Source organism: Camelina sativa, chromosome 5 (assembly GCF_000633955.1).
Source record: "Camelina sativa cultivar DH55 chromosome 5, Cs, whole genome shotgun sequence".
NCBI classification, from domain to species: domain Eukaryota; kingdom Viridiplantae; phylum Streptophyta; class Magnoliopsida; order Brassicales; family Brassicaceae; genus Camelina; species Camelina sativa.
The window spans coordinates 20,140,852-20,157,228 of record NC_025689.1 but is presented as its reverse complement, the minus strand read 5'-3'; the positions used below and the strand labels follow the sequence as shown (position 1 = coordinate 20,157,228).

General features: G+C 40.2%; 5 protein-coding genes across 5 annotated transcripts in view; 2 read left to right on the top strand and 3 right to left on the bottom strand.

Moving 5' to 3' along the window:
• On the top strand, positions 95-629 carry LOC109133032. Its single transcript, XM_019245564.1, has 2 exons — positions 95-449; positions 522-629. Exons 1-2 carry the CDS (start codon positions 132-134, stop codon positions 597-599), a joined length of 396 nt encoding a protein of 131 aa, XP_019101109.1. The 5' UTR covers positions 95-131; the 3' UTR covers positions 600-629.
• LOC104787280 lies at positions 888-1,579 on the bottom strand. The gene is made up of 2 exons (XM_010512821.2): positions 1,302-1,579; positions 888-1,231 (listed from the first exon to the last, which is right to left on the bottom strand). The coding sequence occupies exons 1-2, from the start codon at positions 1,491-1,493 to the stop codon at positions 992-994; spliced, it is 432 nt and encodes a 143-aa protein (XP_010511123.1). The 5' UTR covers positions 1,494-1,579; the 3' UTR covers positions 888-991.
• Positions 2,287-4,359, bottom strand: LOC109132881. The gene is made up of 5 exons (XM_019245335.1): positions 4,080-4,359; positions 3,873-3,953; positions 3,555-3,740; positions 3,414-3,497; positions 2,287-3,269 (listed from the first exon to the last, which is right to left on the bottom strand). Exons 1-5 carry the CDS (start codon positions 4,357-4,359, stop codon positions 2,287-2,289), a joined length of 1,614 nt encoding a protein of 537 aa, XP_019100880.1.
• LOC104789427 (phenylalanine ammonia-lyase 2-like) lies at positions 8,953-9,360 on the bottom strand. Its single transcript, XM_010515124.1, has one exon. It carries the CDS (start codon positions 9,358-9,360, stop codon positions 8,953-8,955), a length of 408 nt encoding a protein of 135 aa, XP_010513426.1.
• The window catches only part of LOC104789425 (probable F-box protein At1g65740), a 9,068-nt gene continuing 2,589 nt past the window's right edge, over positions 9,899-16,377 (top strand). The window contains exons 1-3 of the mRNA XM_010515123.1: positions 9,899-10,071; positions 10,291-10,627; positions 16,273-16,275. Of these exons, the coding sequence (XP_010513425.1) occupies positions 9,899-10,071; positions 10,291-10,627; positions 16,273-16,275 (513 nt within the window). The remainder of the gene's footprint in view (positions 10,072-10,290; positions 10,628-16,272; positions 16,276-16,377) is intronic.

Below are 16,377 nucleotides of genomic sequence, written 5' to 3'. Positions count from 1 at the left end.
TATCCTAGCAATTGCCATTATTAATCATTTGAATAATTGGTTTGTAATGTATCTAAAGTAGGTCATTTACACAGGCAATTGCTAGTGTGATCCCTCATAATGATGAAGAAATTTCTCTTCTCGATTTAATCATGGAAGAAGCTGAGGAAGAGGATACCCATGATGTCGTTGTTGCCAATTGGATGTGGCGCCTTCGTAGAGGACTACCTGTACTTTTGGAGGAGATGTACACAGCCGATGTGGCTACTCGTTCAGGACAAAACGATGCGAATGAGGAAATAGTCGCCAATGAACAACCGAGAGAAGATACTATTGAGTTGGTGGATCTTCTAAGGACCATGAAGCAGGATATGAAAACCCAGTTCGATAACATTTCGGCGAAGATTGATGGGCTTGAAAAAAGGATCGAACCGTTGGAAGTATATGTGAAAGAGCAAGAGAAACCAAAGGTAATACTTCGTAATACTATAGTAATACTTGATAATACTAAAAGGTGTTAACAAAATTTGGTTTAATGTCAGGCGCCTGTAGCTGATGAGCAACCGAGTACTTCGCAAGAAGGAGGGAGAGGGACGAAGAGGAAAAGGTCTAAGAAGTAGTAAAACTATGTTATTTTCTTTGATTTGTCATCGTAGTACTAGTAAAACTATGTAAAACTTCGTTATTTTGTTGGATTTGCGATTGGTACTGGTATTACTAGTTAAACTATGTAAAACTACGTTATTTTCTTGGATTTTTCGTTCGTATTTTTGGTAAAACTACGTAAAACTAAACAAAAACTAGAGAATTCATATAAGAAAAATATAGAACATGATTCAATTCAAGAAGGAGGCATAATCCTAGAAGTCACATAGAACATCATGATTAAACAAGAGAAGTCACATGAAAGATAAGAAACTGATTCAACAAGAGAATTCAAGGAAAAGATAAGAAACAGAATCTGATTCAACAAGTTTTAAACCAACGTAGAATGAGATCGACTCAGATAATATCAATCGAAACACAACCTATCCAGGAGATCGACTCGAGTGGTAAGCAACGCCAACTCCTCCTTTAGTTTGGCAATCTCGTCACTCTTCTCCTTAAGCTCCATCTGCAAATTATAGATCTTAGTATGATGGGGTTCAAATTCCTTCAATCTCTCCCAATGGTTATCAACATCTTTCCTTAAGGTTTGGGTTTCTTCTTCAATTGCATCAGCCCAATTTTTCCGCCTGTGCAATCCATCATCCTGCAAATTATATCAACAAACAGTTAACAAAATTAGGTATCTCAATTGTATTTGATTCAATTTAATTTACCTTATACTTAACGCAAGTAAACCATCTCTTTTTCTCTGTTTCTGTTGGAGAGATCTCATTGACGATTCGTTTGCCACATGGGCAAATTCGAGGCATGCCAAAATCACCATCGGCTATGGCTTCTCGCCATGCTTGTAACTTCCTCGCCTTCTTCTGATCAGCATAGTATGGGTCGGCCTCAAATTGTTCCATAGTTTGAGAAGGAGAGAAATAGATCTAGGATCTTCGACTTTGAAGATGAGAGAAGGAGGACTCGGTGTACTTTAGGTTTCGAAGAAGAAAATGAATGAATGGCTGAGAATGGAGAATGAGCTGGAGTGAAGATAAAATAAGAAAGAAAGAAAGAAAAACGCAATGCTATCGTCAAAAAAGAAAGAAAAAACGCAATTCTGGCCACGTGTAAAAGATGTGTGCGTTCACACTGTGTGTTCACACACAGTTTTACCGAGTAATGCGGTTGCACTAAACTTGCAAATAGTTGTACTTTAGAGGTTTCTCAGTTTAATTAGTTTTACTAAACCTTAGCATTACTTTTTTTAGTTTTACAGTTGATTAAACTTAACTAACATACAATTACAAGCTTTTTGCAACTTCATAAGTTAAAACTTATAATTCTATAACTTTTTTCATGCTTACTTGGTAATTATTTACAAAGTGACATTAAAAGTGTAAGGAAACACTTGTTGAGATTCTTCAATAAATAAATTAAAATTGGTATATTTTCGAAAATTATTCATTTATAGTAGAAACCTATGTAGAACATTTATACTATACAATATGTATTATACAATATGTATTGATTTTAGGTAGTACCAATTTTATTATTTTTACCAGTTTTATCTTAGTTCTGCCAGTTCTGCCAGTTCTACTCTCTCATATACACATATTTTGAAAGAAGAAAATATTAATAGACTTCAAATTAAGTTTCAAACCAAGTTTTACATTAAGTATCAAACCAAACACAATTGATACATGAAGAGGTGAATCAAACATGAACATTATCTCCAAATAACAACCATTGGAGTCCTTGTCTCCGGCGCCTTTTATTCTGCGTCCTAGGTCGAGTTTTTGGTCGTTTTTCCCCAGCAGATGCATACCTTTTTGTTTTCTTTCTTCCCCCTCTTATTTTCCGATTCGGAGGTATGATCTCCATATCTTGGACGTCATCTAGGACATCCCATCGAGACTTATCAGGTACTAAATAAATTGTCCTGCAATATGCAATTGCCCACAGCTCCGTCCAATAATACTTAGAACACAACTCATGTAACTCGAAATCCCTACCTCCATATTTTTGGTATGTAATGAAAGACGCCAATGCATGCACACAAGGATACTTTAGTATATCGAAAAACCTACAACTGCAACTTCTCAATCGCAACTTCACCAAATAAGGCTTTCCGTCACTGTCAATGACATTGTATTCAAGCTCGAAACCATTTAGCTCTATCACCTTTAGTTTCTCAGCAGTTGCCCATAAATCATGTAAGTAGTTCTCCACTAAAGGCACCAATTTATTTGCGACTGATCCAGACACATCATCTTTTCGATATTCATTAAACCATTCAGAGAATTTTTTAAGTATTGCATCAAGCATGGGTATCAAGGAGTACCTCCTTGCATCTTTGAATACGCTGTTCAACGATTCAACACAGTTGCTTGTGGCTAGGTTGTATCTATCTCCTGGAAAAACACATCGTGCCCATCTTTCTTTCTGGGTAGATTCTTCAAGATACTTGGCAGCAGAAGGATATCTTGTCGTAAAAGATGCGTAAGCAATGTTGAACTCAGCCACTGTGTAAAACCTACTACACTCCATGAATCTCCATGCAACAACGTCTTTGTTCACGTTACGAGCATAACCTTTCACATTTTGGGATAAATGCCATATACAAAAACCATGATGAGCCAGAGGATACACATTAGCTATAGCTTTTATGAGACTTGTATTTCTGTCAGTCATAAATACTATTTCAGAAGAATCCCCAACAACGGTTTTCAACATCTCCAAAAACCAATTCCAACTTGCATCATTCTCACCATCAAGAACACCAAACGCCAAGGGATAATGGTGACGGTTAGGATCTTGAGCCGACGCAAAAACAAGAACACCCTTATATCCGTTCTTTAGAAAAGTTGCATCCATAGTTATAACTTTCCTCATGACTTTAAATCCTTCAATGCTAGCTCCCAAAGCTATGAACAAGTACATGAATTTATTATTCTCATTGCAATGCACATATGATCTTGTACCATGATTAACCTTCTCTAACATGTGCAGATAACATCGCAGCATCTTGTAGCTTTCTTCTGGGCTACCTTTCAAATCAGTAACAGCTTGATTTTTCCCTCTCAACGCCGTGGAATATGATATATCAACACCTAATTTTGTCTTGACAAGATCCATGATAATTTTCGGAGGTGGAGTTTCCATTTGCCCTGGATAATCACCATGTAAAAGAGAAGCAACTAATTGTGGAGTGCCTTGCCTCTTACTATTGCTTGAACTTTGACTAGCCCGAGAGCATGTATGCATCTTGTTGTGCCTTCTAATCGAGAAAATATCTGTACCTCGAATCCTACCACCTCGTAAACCCCAGTTACATCCTTCTTTAGGACATTTGACCACATAACGCACCTTGTCCGACTTTACTATTTCAAAACTAAAACAGTTAGCGAATGAAGCTCTATCCACCACATCTTGCAATGCCTTCTTGTTTGGAAATTCTTGAAGTTTAGTCAGATCCAAACCGTCATCCCATGGTTCAATATACTTACACGGTTCTACAACAGGGCGTGGCTCAGTATATTCATCACCTTCATCACGTGATTCAGCTTCACCCTCTTTATTAGAATCACCCTCTACAGCCTTTTCTTTGCCTACGTAGACAACAATGGCGTTAGGTCCGATTTCACCATCCTTCGCATGTTGGTTTTCATAGTTCATACCAACAGAACTTTGGTCCCCTATGGGCACTGTGGGCACTGTGGGCACTATGGGCACTATGGGAACTTGCTCAGGCTGAGGCTCAGAAGGGATGACATTCACAAACAACATACATCTTCGCTTCTCATAATTAACGGAGTCTAGATAAACATTAACATCCTCATCATCATTAAGCTCACAATGCTCCAATGTTTCTACCAGTAGTGGCTTGTAGCTCAGCTGCAACTGAACGTTACTTTCAACAAACCCAAGCTTCCTCTGTATCCTTGCTTTTAACATCAACAATGTTATATTCCTCTTAAACATTATACTATACATGCGTCCTTCATATTTAAAATGTAGGCTGACGTTCTCGCATATTGTATCCTGCCAAACCAACCAATATAAAAAAATCATAATTAGTACTACTACTAGTTTTACTAGTTTTACTAAAAATATCAGTATTACCAGTTTCACCACCTTCTCTCTCCTATCAAAATCGAATCGAATGGTACACGAGTTCTAATCGAGTTAATTCACTGAAATCGAAAGCCAAATCCCTTTCTTATCTAATAGATAGCTCAATCGACCCATAAACCTTTGTAAAACACCCAATGTGCTAAGCTTTCTTCGATCTAAATCCAATTGAATTTCTATATTTACAAATCAAAAACAAATTCAACCAAAAGCAACTCTAAAGTGAAGTAACGCACCTGCATTTTGAAGAACAACTTAATGCAACTTGATTTGGTGAAGAACGACAACAGTAGGAGCTCCGACGACGGAAGAATCGCCGGCGGCTGGGTTGAGAGAGATCGGGTGAGTTTCTCGGATCGAAAGAAGCTGGGTTTGAGAGTTTTTGTTTTTTTTATTTAAAAAATTTAATCTAATTCAGTAAAACAAAAAGGGTAAAATCGTCTCATCGAGTATTATTGAATAAGGTGGGGGTATGAAGAATAGAGAGGGAGATAGGAGATTTGTCAAATTTTTTTAAGGACTTCTGAGACGATGACTCTCTACTTTCCTGGGGAGGTAATCGTTGCAATAATCAGGTGGTCCGGTGTCGATTGGATCGCGCTTTAAGGAACGAGGATTGGCATTCTCTTTTTCCTCGTTCGCGAGTGGATTACTTTGAGATGATAGGTTCGGATCATCGACCTATTCTAGCCTCTTGTGCGAAATCTGGAGGACGGCGATTTCGTTAGTTTCGATTTGATAAGCGATGGATGGGGAAAGAGGGGTTTTCTGGGACAGTGGAATCGGGATGGAACCGTACCAGAAATTTCAGAATTCCGGTGTTTGTGGAGAAAATTAAAAATTGTAGGAATTCTATCTCATGGTGGAAAAAGAATAATGTTCTGAATAGTAAGACTCTTATTGCTTCTATTAAGATGGCTTTAGGATGCTAAAAAGGATGACTCATGTACGCAAGCGGAAATTATTATTTTTGAGAAGAACAGAAAAGTCGAAAGTTCTGGTTGCAGGTCGGGATAAGAATACTAAGTTTTTCCATGCTTCTACTAAACAGAGGAGGGTTAAGAATAAAATTGTAGGTTTTTATTATCCAGAGGATGTTTGGAACGAATCAAATGAGCGTATGGAGAGGATTGTGTCTGATTATTTTAATAATCTTTTCTCTTAATCGGATGTGTGTGGTATTTCGGAGGTGGTACAAGCGGTCAATCCATTTGTTACAGAGCGAATGAATAGGGAGTTAACTAAGGAAATCTCAGAGATGGAAGTTCGAAAGGCTCTATTCGCAATGCATCCGGAGAAAACTCTGGGACCGGATGGGATGACAGCATTATTCTTTCAGAGGTTTTGGCTTCACCTTAAGGGGGATTTGGTTGTTCCGGTTAGGGATTTCTTTCGGTATGGGTAATTTGATCCCAGAATCAATGAAACTAATATTTGCCTGATTCCAAAGGTTGACTTGCCAAAGAGAATGGCTGAGTTTAGGCCTATTAGTTTGTGTAATGTGAGTTATAAGATTATTTCAAAAATTATTTGCTTCCGGTTAAAGAAGATTCTGCCCTCACTCATTTCTGAAACTCAATCGGCTTTTGTTTCTGGTTGGTTAATTACATACAATATTTTAGTGGCCCAAAAAATGTTTCATGGTTTACAAACCAATAGGATGTGTATTTCGGATTTTTTGGCGTTTAAAACAGATATGAGCAAGGCAACGATCGTGTCGAATGGGATTTTTTGAAGGCGGTCTTGACTAGGCTCAGTTTTGATCCTAGATACATTTCTTGGATAATGTGGTGCGTGAGTTCGGTTTCCTACCAAGTTTTGCTCAATGATCAACCTCATGGTTCCATTTCTCCTAAACGGGGTTTGAGACAGGGGGATCCTTTTTCACCTTATTTGTTTATTCTATGCACTGAGGTTTTGATTGCTAACATTAAGAAGGCAGAGAGGGAGGAAAAAATTTCAGGTATTAAGATTGTCAGAGATTCTCCCCTATTTCCCATTTGCTTTTTGCGGATGATAGTCTGTTTTTTTTGTAAAGCAGACGAAGAGCAATGTTCAACTGTCATGAATATCATAGGTAATTATGGTTATGACAACCCATCCCGTGGACCCCACTAGCCCCCTGCTAGCCGCCCCCATGGACCCCAAGCTGGCTCTGTAGGGCATCGATCCTAACCCATCACCGTGGAAAAGAAATTACATCCAAATCCACCAGTAGGTTATTGGTGCCCCGTGCGTTCCTCGAACCTTGGTCCCCACCCTTTAACAACCCTCCCACAGGACAAGCTGTCACCAATTGATTTTTATGTGACAACCCGTCCCGTAGATCCCACTAGCTGCTACCATGGACCCCAAGCTGGCCCTGCAGGGCATCGATCCTAACCCCTCACTGTGGAAAGAAAGCCATATCCAAATCTACCAGTAGGTTATTGGTGCGCCAGGCGTTCCTCAAACCCTGGAAAAAAGTGTTTGGAAAAAAGTGTCTACGAAGGTTAAGGATAAGATTAAATCAGTGATTGGAATCTCCAAGGAAGGAGGTATAGGATCCTATTTGGGAATTCCTGAGAGTCTCGGAGGCTCAAGAACTCAAGTCATCAGTTACGTCCGTGATAGGCTGGATGATCGGGTAAATGGTTGGACAGCAAAAAAATTTATCTAAGGGAGGGAATGAAATTTTAATAAAGTCGGTGGCACTGGCCCTTCCAATGCATGTTATGTCTTGTCAAAATATATTAAGTTAGAAAACTTCATGTAAATATAATCCATTAACCAAATATTTTAGAGCACTTCGAAAGTAGCACACATTTAAATTTTTATTTGGTTAAATGTATATATTTTTATTTGGTCAAAAAAGAAACCTCATGTAAATATAATCCATGTAAATAGCACACATTTAAATTTTTTATTCCAAAATTAGCACACACTTTGAAATATTCCAAAAGTAGCATTATTGAATTAGCATAATTATTAAGAAAAATCTTTAAAAAAGATACAAAAGTAGCATTAATTTCTTTGTTTCACGTTCTGTTGGTTAGAGAAGCTTCGATCTCCTTAACAAAGTTCTTCGAGTTCTACGGTCTGATGACTCGGATCCATTTGAACAGCTCGGTGTAGCTCAAAAAAATCACATCCATCACTCTCGATGTGTATCCCTCCTCTCGAATCGGAATCGGAGTTGTGGTGTCTTTGTAAACTTCTCGCGAGAAAGACAAGGAAATCGATGTTACGAAGCTTTCATAACTAGTTTCAAACTATCATCTTCAATTCTACTCTTATTCCTTTGTTTTACAGTCACTGCCAGTAGGCTCTAGATTTCATTTTTTTGCATATTCTGGTGTTTATCAATGTCTAGACTTTTTATGGAGGTCCTCCTTAAGTTTATTATGAATTCCAAATTGTTTGTGAAGGTAATCCTGAAATGCAAGTAAATTTTCCTGAATGTAGTGGATTCCTTCCTAAAATTTAGTATTAGGTGCTGGTTTTTCAAGTTGTATGAACAAGTGAAGGGATTCTAAAAAACAGAGAACTTGAACAAGAAGGAAAAAAGAGTAAATATTCTAGTTGAGAGCACTTCAAACAAAACATTATGAAAGTCATCATGAATTTTCCTAAACATCATTCAATCTTTCCTAAATAATTTTTTTTGCAACAGTTTGGCTTACAGTTTTTACACTCTCTTAGATAGTTTGTAAAGGATTTTGGTTCTAATCTTGGCAATTGTCAAAGAGCTCATCTTTTTTTTTTTTAATGAAAGTCATCCTGAATTTTAAAGGATCATTCCTAAATCATCACTCAATCTTTCATGAATAAAAATTCATTTATGAAAGCCCAATATGACAAAGATTATTCCATTAGTGAAGAGTAAAGATTTCATTTTTGTGCATATCCTCGTGTTTACCAGTGTCTACACTTTTTATGAAAATTTTCCTAAAGTTCATCCTGAATTTCAAACATTTTATGAATGTCATCATAAAACTCAAAAAATATTTCCTGAATGTCATCATAAAATTCAAATAATCCAAACTTGGATTGCTCGAAGTTGTTAGATTCAAAGGAAGTCCACTGTTGTAGAAATTGTTAACAAGCTCAGAGAATTGAGCAAACATAAGCTTTCCAATCACAACAATGGCCAATCTCATGTTATTCATAGTAACTCCGGTCTGTGTTCCCTGGAAGTTACCACCATAGATTGCCATGTTCCTCGAAACATCGATCAACGGGTTGTCGTTCACGGAGTTGATTTCACTCTCAATCGATTTCGTGCAACATATCCATGTCTTCAAGCTTATGAGCTAATTTCATGTAAGAGTTTCCGTCGGGGATGTGCTCCACTATCGCCGCCGCTACGATTTGTCCAGGGTGATGCTTCAAACGATGAGTCAGATGATCGGTGAACTCAGGCTTCCCACTCATCACCTCCGTGAAGATCACGGATAAAACCTCAGCTAACACCGCTTGAACATTGGCGTTGGAGTTAGGACGTGCGGTGAGGAGTCCGGCGATGTAAGAGAGAGGACGAGATCGCTGGAAGCAGTTATGGTTCCGGAGTGAAAGCAAAAGAGAGATGTTGTGATTGAGGAGACTCGTAATCGCTTCGAGGATCTCGAATCGGATACCTGAGTATATGTGGAGTAGAGTGTTGACTCGTACGAGCATTGTGGCTATTGTGGAGCTGAGATTTGGGTAATAATCGGTGGAGGCAGAGCATAAACTAATAATTTTAGATTTCTTTCAAAATTAAAAATATATAAATTTGTGCTAGTTTTGGAACATTTGAGAGTTTATGCTAATTTTGGAAGAAAAACTTAAAATAGTGCTATTTTGGAGAATTACCCAATATTTTATTTAGAAGATAAGAAATACTATACTTTGAATATGATATATTTCACATCCTACTATCAAAATAAGGTAAAAAAAAAACGTTTAAACTAGAATGCGTGCGAAACATCCTATAGTACTTCTAAAATTGATCAAAAGAAACAATCTGAAAACCTTTGAATTGAGTTTTTTTTTTGAATTCTCTAATAACTTCAAATCAATTTACTAAAAACATTGATATACAATATTCACCTTGTACTGCAATATTCATTGATATACAATATTCATCGAGAGTCCCCAAAGTCGGTCGTACTCCCTCAAAAACAAACTTCTCTTCTGGATGCTCAAACTCCACCCTACCCCGATGACAATCTAGATGAACTTTGTGATGATGCAACCAATCTATCCCAAAGATAACATCATACAATTCCACTTGGCTGATAAGCAAATCCGCTGGCCTCGACTCTCCTGCGATCTGGATATCAACTCTCCTCGCCCGTCCGAGGACTCACAGAAACTTGCCTCCCGCAACTCTGATAACTCCCTCTCGTTCTCCGGGATCTCCTCTGATATTGGCGCTCTCCGTGGACATACAAATTGTTTTGTTTTGAATTATCATATAATATTTAGGATTAATAAATATGTTATAATTTTTTCTGCATGTGTTATGATTTGAATTTTTTAAAACGAAGATATTACTCAATATAGGAAGAAAAATATATTTGTTGACTCGTGATTATGCAACTCATCACAATCCAACCAAAGTAGAGAGAAGAGGTCGAGAGCATTGGCTGATAGGTCTACCTTACCGGAGGAGCTCCTCCGCTTGTTCGCCGTCCGATTATTCTCCGTCGTGGAACTCAATCATTTCCGAAGCATCTGCACATCTTGGCGGTCCTCCCCTTCCGGCGCCAACAAGAAACATCCTTGTCGGAGCCGCCCTCCTCTCCGCCACCTCTCTTTCGTGACAACGAAAGAGAAAAATCGAGTCTCTAACACCTACCACCTCATGTTCCTCTCACGCGCCGCCTTCTTCCGCGTCACTCTCTGCTCCTCCTCCTCGAAGCAAGGCTGGCTTATAAAATCCGACATGGACATCAACTCTGTTGATGCATGAATTTCAACAAAGTATTTTTAAGTTCTTTGACAAGGGAAAAACACTCTCATAACTTTGAAGCTCTAGAGTAGGTCGTTCGCACAAGAGAGAGAGTTGAGTTGTTTTATAGATTGGCCTTGGGAAAGGCTGCCTACGTACCTTTAAAAAGGGATCAATCCATTCGTAGTTCATATTTCATTCGGTGGCCGCTAGGCCATTATCAGGATTAAGTGATATGGGTGAGATGCTAGGTATTCAGGCGACAATCTGGACGACCTGTGGAGGTAGGCGACAAGTTGGACGACCTATAGAGGTAGGTGACAATATGGACGACCTATGGAGGTAGGCGACAAGATGGACGACCTATGGAGGTAAGCGACAAGATGGACAACCTGCAAAGGTAGGTGACAAGATGGACGACCTGTGGAGGTAGGTGGCAAGATGGACGACCTGTTGAGGAAGGTGACATGCTGGACGACCTATGGAGGTAGGTGGCAAGATGGACGAACTGTTGAGGTAGGCGATAAGATGGGCGACCTGTTGAGGTAGGCGATAAGATGGACGACCTGTGAAGGTAGGCGATAAGGTGAACGTCAAGGTAGGCGACACGATGGACGACCCATATTGCGAATGACTAGATAACGAGCCGAGAGAGTTTGGTCTATTTTTAATCTCCTCCCCCTCTTTTCTCCCCTCTTTTCTTAAATGTTGTATCCCGTATTTATAGGGGAATGTCATGTTGCCAAAAGATCAAAATACCCTTTCTTTGTAATGGGCTTAGAAGATGATTGTGGACAAGCCTTTTAAGGGGTGTAAGCCCACCCCTAACAGTATTCCCCCCCTTCTTTAGTCCGGAGACTCAGCGACGGGTTGTGACTAGTTTTCGGACTCAATGGTTTGGGCTACAATTTGCTTCTTGGGACATCCTTATCATTCATCTTGTTTTGAATTTAACTCGCGCACATGGGATATCTGGGATCCGAAAACTGATGTTTACCCAAGACAAGCTGACACTGAAGCCGTCTAAAGACGAGCTAAAGCCGGTTGTCCGAAGACATGCGGAAACTGAAGCAGTCTGGAGACTTGTCAAAACTAAAGCAATCTGAAGACTTCCAAAGACTGAAGACATCTGAAGACGAGCTGAAGCTGAAGCTGTCTGAAGACGAGCTGATACTGAGGCTGTCTGAAGACGAACTGAAACCAAAGCTGTCTGAAGACGAGATGAAACTAAAGCTATCTGAAGACGAGCTGAAACTGAAGCTGTCTGAAGATGAGCAGAAACTAAAGCTGTCTGAAGATGAGCTGAAACTGAAACTGTCTGAAGACGAGCTGAACTGAAACTGTCTGAAGACGAGCAGAAACTGAAGCTGTCTGAAGACGATCTGAAGCCGAAGCTGTCTGAAGACGAGCCAAAACTAGGTTGTCCGAAGACACTCTGAAACTAAAGCTGTCTGAGGACAAGCTAAAACTGAAGCTGTCTGAAGACGAGCTAAAATTGATGCTGTCTAAAGACGAGCTGAAATTAAAGTTGTCTGAAGACAAGCTTAAACAGATGCTGTCTGAAGACGAGCTGAAACCAAAGCTGTCTGAAGACAAGCTAAAACTAGGTTATCCGGGGACAAACTGCAACTGAAGCTGTCTGAAGACGAGCTGAAACCAAAGCTGTCAGAAGACAAGCTAAAACTAGGTTGTCTGGGTACGAGCTGCAACTGAAGCTGTTTTAAGACGAGTTGAAACCAAAGCTGTCTGAAGATGAGCTAAAACTGATGTTGTCTGAAGATGAGCTGATACCGAAGCTGTCTGAAGACGAGCTGAAATGGAAGCTGTGTGAAGACGAGCTAAAACTGATGCTGTCTGAAGACGAGCTAAAACAGATGCTGTCTGAAGATGAGCTGAAACTGAAGTTGTCTGAAGACAAGCTAAAACTAGGTTGTCCGGGGACGAGCTGCAACTGAAGCTGTCTGAAGACGAGCTGAAACCAAAGCTGTCTGAAGACGAGCTGAAACTAGGTTGTCCGAAGACACTCTGAAACTAAAGCTGTCTAAAGATAGCTGAAACTGAAGCTGTGTGAAAACAAGCTGAGCTAAAGCTGTCCAGAGAAGAGCTATAGCTAGGTTGTCCGGGGACAAGCTGAAACCAAAGCTCTCCGAAGAAGAGCTGAAACCGAAGCTGTCCGAAGACGAGCTGAGCTAAAGCTTTCCGGAGACGAGCTAAAGCTAAAGCTGTCTGAAGACGAGCTGAAACTGAAGCTGTTTGAAGACGAGCAGAGCTAAAGCTGTCGAGAGACGAGCTATAGCTAGGTTGTCCATAAACAAGCTGAAACCAAAGATGTCCGAAGACAAGCTGAGCTAAAGCTGTCGGAAAACGAGCTAAAACTGAAGCTGTCTGAAAACGAGCTGAAACTGAAGCTGTCTGAAGACGAGCTGAAAGTGAAGCTGTCTGAAGACGAGCTGAGCTCAAGCTGTCTGGAGACGACCTATAGCTAGGTTGTCCGAAGCCGTCCGAAGACGAGCTAAAACTAAAGCTGTCATAAGACGAGCTGAAGCTAAAGCTGTCCGGAGACGAGCTATAGCTAGGTTATCTGGGGACAAGCTGAAACCGAAGCTGTCCGAAGACGATGATACAAGCCTCGGAATCCACCAAGACAAGACTCACGGACTCAAAGACTTAGAAGCTTGGGCGGAATCGATCTGATGGAGAGTAACCGATTTGATGCTGATTCCACAACATCGAGGGCTAGAGAATATGATCAAAGGGCTATTCCTCGCAAGGATCAGAGATTCTATACGAAACCTAAGTTGTTTGATTCCACAAACTACCTAGAACTCGCAGGAACAAGGATTTGATTCAAAACACAAAGTGTTGAAGCAAACTGAAAGTTTTTATTATTCAAAAACGTGTGTTGAAAAGTAAAACGTGATAGAGCTTATATAGAGGCTCAAGTACAACATCTATATGCTGAAATAAAGAAAGAAATCTCAATAATTAATGATAATTATGGTCTTTGAGAATTGAATCAGAATATCGGCCAAATCTGGAAAGTTGTGATGCACCTTAAGTCTTGATAACTTGGGGCCGAAGTTGTGGTTTCTTGGGACGTCTAGATACATTCTAGGAAGCTTATGGATGGTCTTGAGAGTCTCACAAAAGCGCAACATTGAATAAGGAAAGAGTTGTTGTGTCATAAAGACAAACAGATCCAAATAAGGAAAGTTGCACTTTAACTTGATCCGCCTGATCAAGTGAGGTGGGGTGCATCCTAAGATGTGTGGTGAAGTCTCCAAGTGACATAGAAGCTCTCCAGGACGCCAAGGGATGCTTTGGTTTTAGCCATTTATGGAAATGTCCATTTTGAGTGATGATTGACTTGCAGAAAGGCGCCCTGAACCATGTCTTGAACTAGCTTGAAACAAGGGTGGCTTTCTTTGATCATCTTCCTTAGAATATGTGTAGGAAGGTATGTGGAAGGATGTTGCCTCATTAAAAACCTTTCTAGGTAAACCCATTGATGTAAGAACGGAAGCTGAATTACCTGCTGTAGCAGTGGCTGAAGTACTACGTGACAGACTTCTTGATGTACAACCTGACGAACTTCCGAATAGACTGCCTGAAGTACTTTTTGGAGAGAACCAGCTTGTACCAGTTAAGGAGCACTATGATATCCTTCCGATATGTGCAAGAATCAGAAACAAACATACTTTGGAGCTGACCACTAGAACTAGAAGTGATGCGGACATTCAACGAGCCAGAAGATCACATCGTTGGAGTAGGACCGTTGCACTCTTTTTCCCTTATCTAGCGTTCTTACATCAATGGGTTTACCTAGAAAGGTTTTTACTGAGGCAACATCCTTCCACATACCTTCCTACACATATTCTATGGAAGATGATCAAAGAAAGTCACTCTTGTTTCGAGCTAGTTCAAGACATGGTTCAGGGAGCCTTTCTGCAAGTCAATCATCACTCAAAATGGACCTTTCCGTAAATGTCTCAAACCAAAGCATCCCTTGGCGTCCTGGAGAGCTTCTATATCACTTGGAGACTTCACCACACATCTTAGGATGCACCCCACCTCACTTGATCAGGCGGATCAAGTTAAAGTGCAACTTTCCTTATTTGGATATGTTTGTCTTTATGACACAACGGCTCTTTCCTTATTCAATGTTGCGCCTTTGTGAGACTCTCAAGACCATCCAGAAGCTTCCTAGAATGTATCTAGACGTCCCAAGAAACCACAACTTCGGCCCCAAGTTATCAAGACTCAAGGTGCATCACAACTTTCCAGATTTGGCCGATATTCGCATTCAATTCTCAAAGACCATAATTATCATTAATTATTGAGATTTCTTTCTTTATTTCAACATATAGATGTTGTACTTGAGCCTGTATATAAGCTCTATCACGTTTTACTTTTCAACACATGTTTTTGAATAATAAGAAATTTCAGTTTGCTTCAACACTTTGTGTTTTGAATCAAATCCTTGTTCCTGCGAGTTCTAGGTAGTTTGTGGAATCAAACAACTTAGGTTTCGTGTAGAGTCTCGGATCCTTGCGAGGAATAGCCCTTGGATCATATTCTCTAGCCCTCGGTGTTGTGGAATCAGCATCAAACCGGTTACTTTCCATCATACCGCTTCCGCCAAGCTTCTAAGTCTTTGAGTTCGTGAGTCTTGTCTTGGTGGATTCGAGACTTGTATCACCCATTGGGAAAAACCCTAGATAAGAGAAAAAGAGTGCAACGGTCCTACTCCAACGATTTGATCTTCTGGCTCGTTGAATGTCCGCATCACTTCTAGTTCTAGTGGTCAGCTCCAAAGTATGTTTGTTTCTGATTCTTGCACATATCAGAAGGATATAATAGCTCTCCTTAACTGGTACAAGCTGGTTCTCTCCAAAAAGTACTTCAGGCAGTCTATTTGGAAGTTCGTCAGGTTGTACATCAAGAAGTCTGTCACGTAGTACTTCAGCCACTGCTACAGCCGGTAATTCAGCTTCCATTCTTACATCCGACGAGCTGAGCTAAAGCTGTCGGGAGACGAGCTAAAGCTAGGTTGTCCGGAGACAAGCTGAAACCGCAGATGTCCGAAGACGAGCTGAGCTAAAACTGTACGGAGACGAGCTAAAACTGAAGCTGTCTGAAGACAAGCTGAAACTGAAGCTGTCTGAAGACGAGCTGAGCTAAAGCTGTCTGGAGACGAGCTATAGCTAGATTGTCTGGGGACAAGCTGAAACCGAAGCTGTCTGGAGACGAGCTAAAACTGACGCTATCATAAGACAAGCTGAAACTGAAGCTGTCTAAAGACGAGCTGAGCTAAAGCTGTCCGTAGACAAGCTATAGCTAGGTTGTCCAGGGACAAGTTGAAACCGTAGCTGTCCGAAGACGAGCTGAGCTAAAGCTGTCTGGAGACGAGGTAAAGCTAGGTTGTTCGAACACATGCTCTCTAGTGTGCCGAGTTATCTGAAACGGATTCCAGATACAAACTTAGGTGCGACGCACGATGATCGGTTTACCCTGTATAGACTTTGGATTTTTTGAATATGCGAGTATGGACTCGGCTTTCTATCCAATCCCCAAGAGCCTTGCGAGCATGGACTCGGCTTTATAAAAGAATATCTCTATAACGTAGATAGAGCGAAAGATTGGCGCCTGGCCAGGGCGTCAATGTGATTAGCACGGATGTTGTACTTACGTCGATTAATCTTTGTTGTATGTATGTGTATGTACATACACACACCTCTTTTTTTTTTTTTTTTTTTTTT

Coding starts and splice junctions, on each gene's coding strand:
- LOC109133032 (XM_019245564.1), top strand. CDS start 132: ATGGAAGAAGCTGAGGAAGAGGATACCCATGATGTCGTTGTTGCCAAT. Junction 450..521: donor AAGAGCAAGAGAAACCAAAG/GTAATACTTCGT, acceptor GTTTAATGTCAG/GCGCCTGTAGCTGATGAGCA.
- LOC104787280 (XM_010512821.2), bottom strand. CDS start 1,493: ATGGAACAATTTGAGGCCGACCCATACTATGCTGATCAGAAGAAGGCG. Junction 1,232..1,301: donor TTACTTGCGTTAAGTATAAG/GTAAATTAAATT, acceptor TATAATTTGCAG/GATGATGGATTGCACAGGCG.
- LOC109132881 (XM_019245335.1), bottom strand. CDS start 4,359: ATGTTGTTTGTGAATGTCATCCCTTCTGAGCCTCAGCCTGAGCAAGTT. Junction 3,498..3,554: donor GTTAGAGAAGGTTAATCATG/GTACAAGATCAT, acceptor ACTTGTTCATAG/CTTTGGGAGCTAGCATTGAA. Junction 3,270..3,413: donor TCTAAAGAACGGATATAAGG/GTGTTCTTGTTT, acceptor CTTCTGAAATAG/TATTTATGACTGACAGAAAT.
- LOC104789427 (XM_010515124.1), bottom strand. CDS start 9,360: ATGCTCGTACGAGTCAACACTCTACTCCACATATACTCAGGTATCCGA.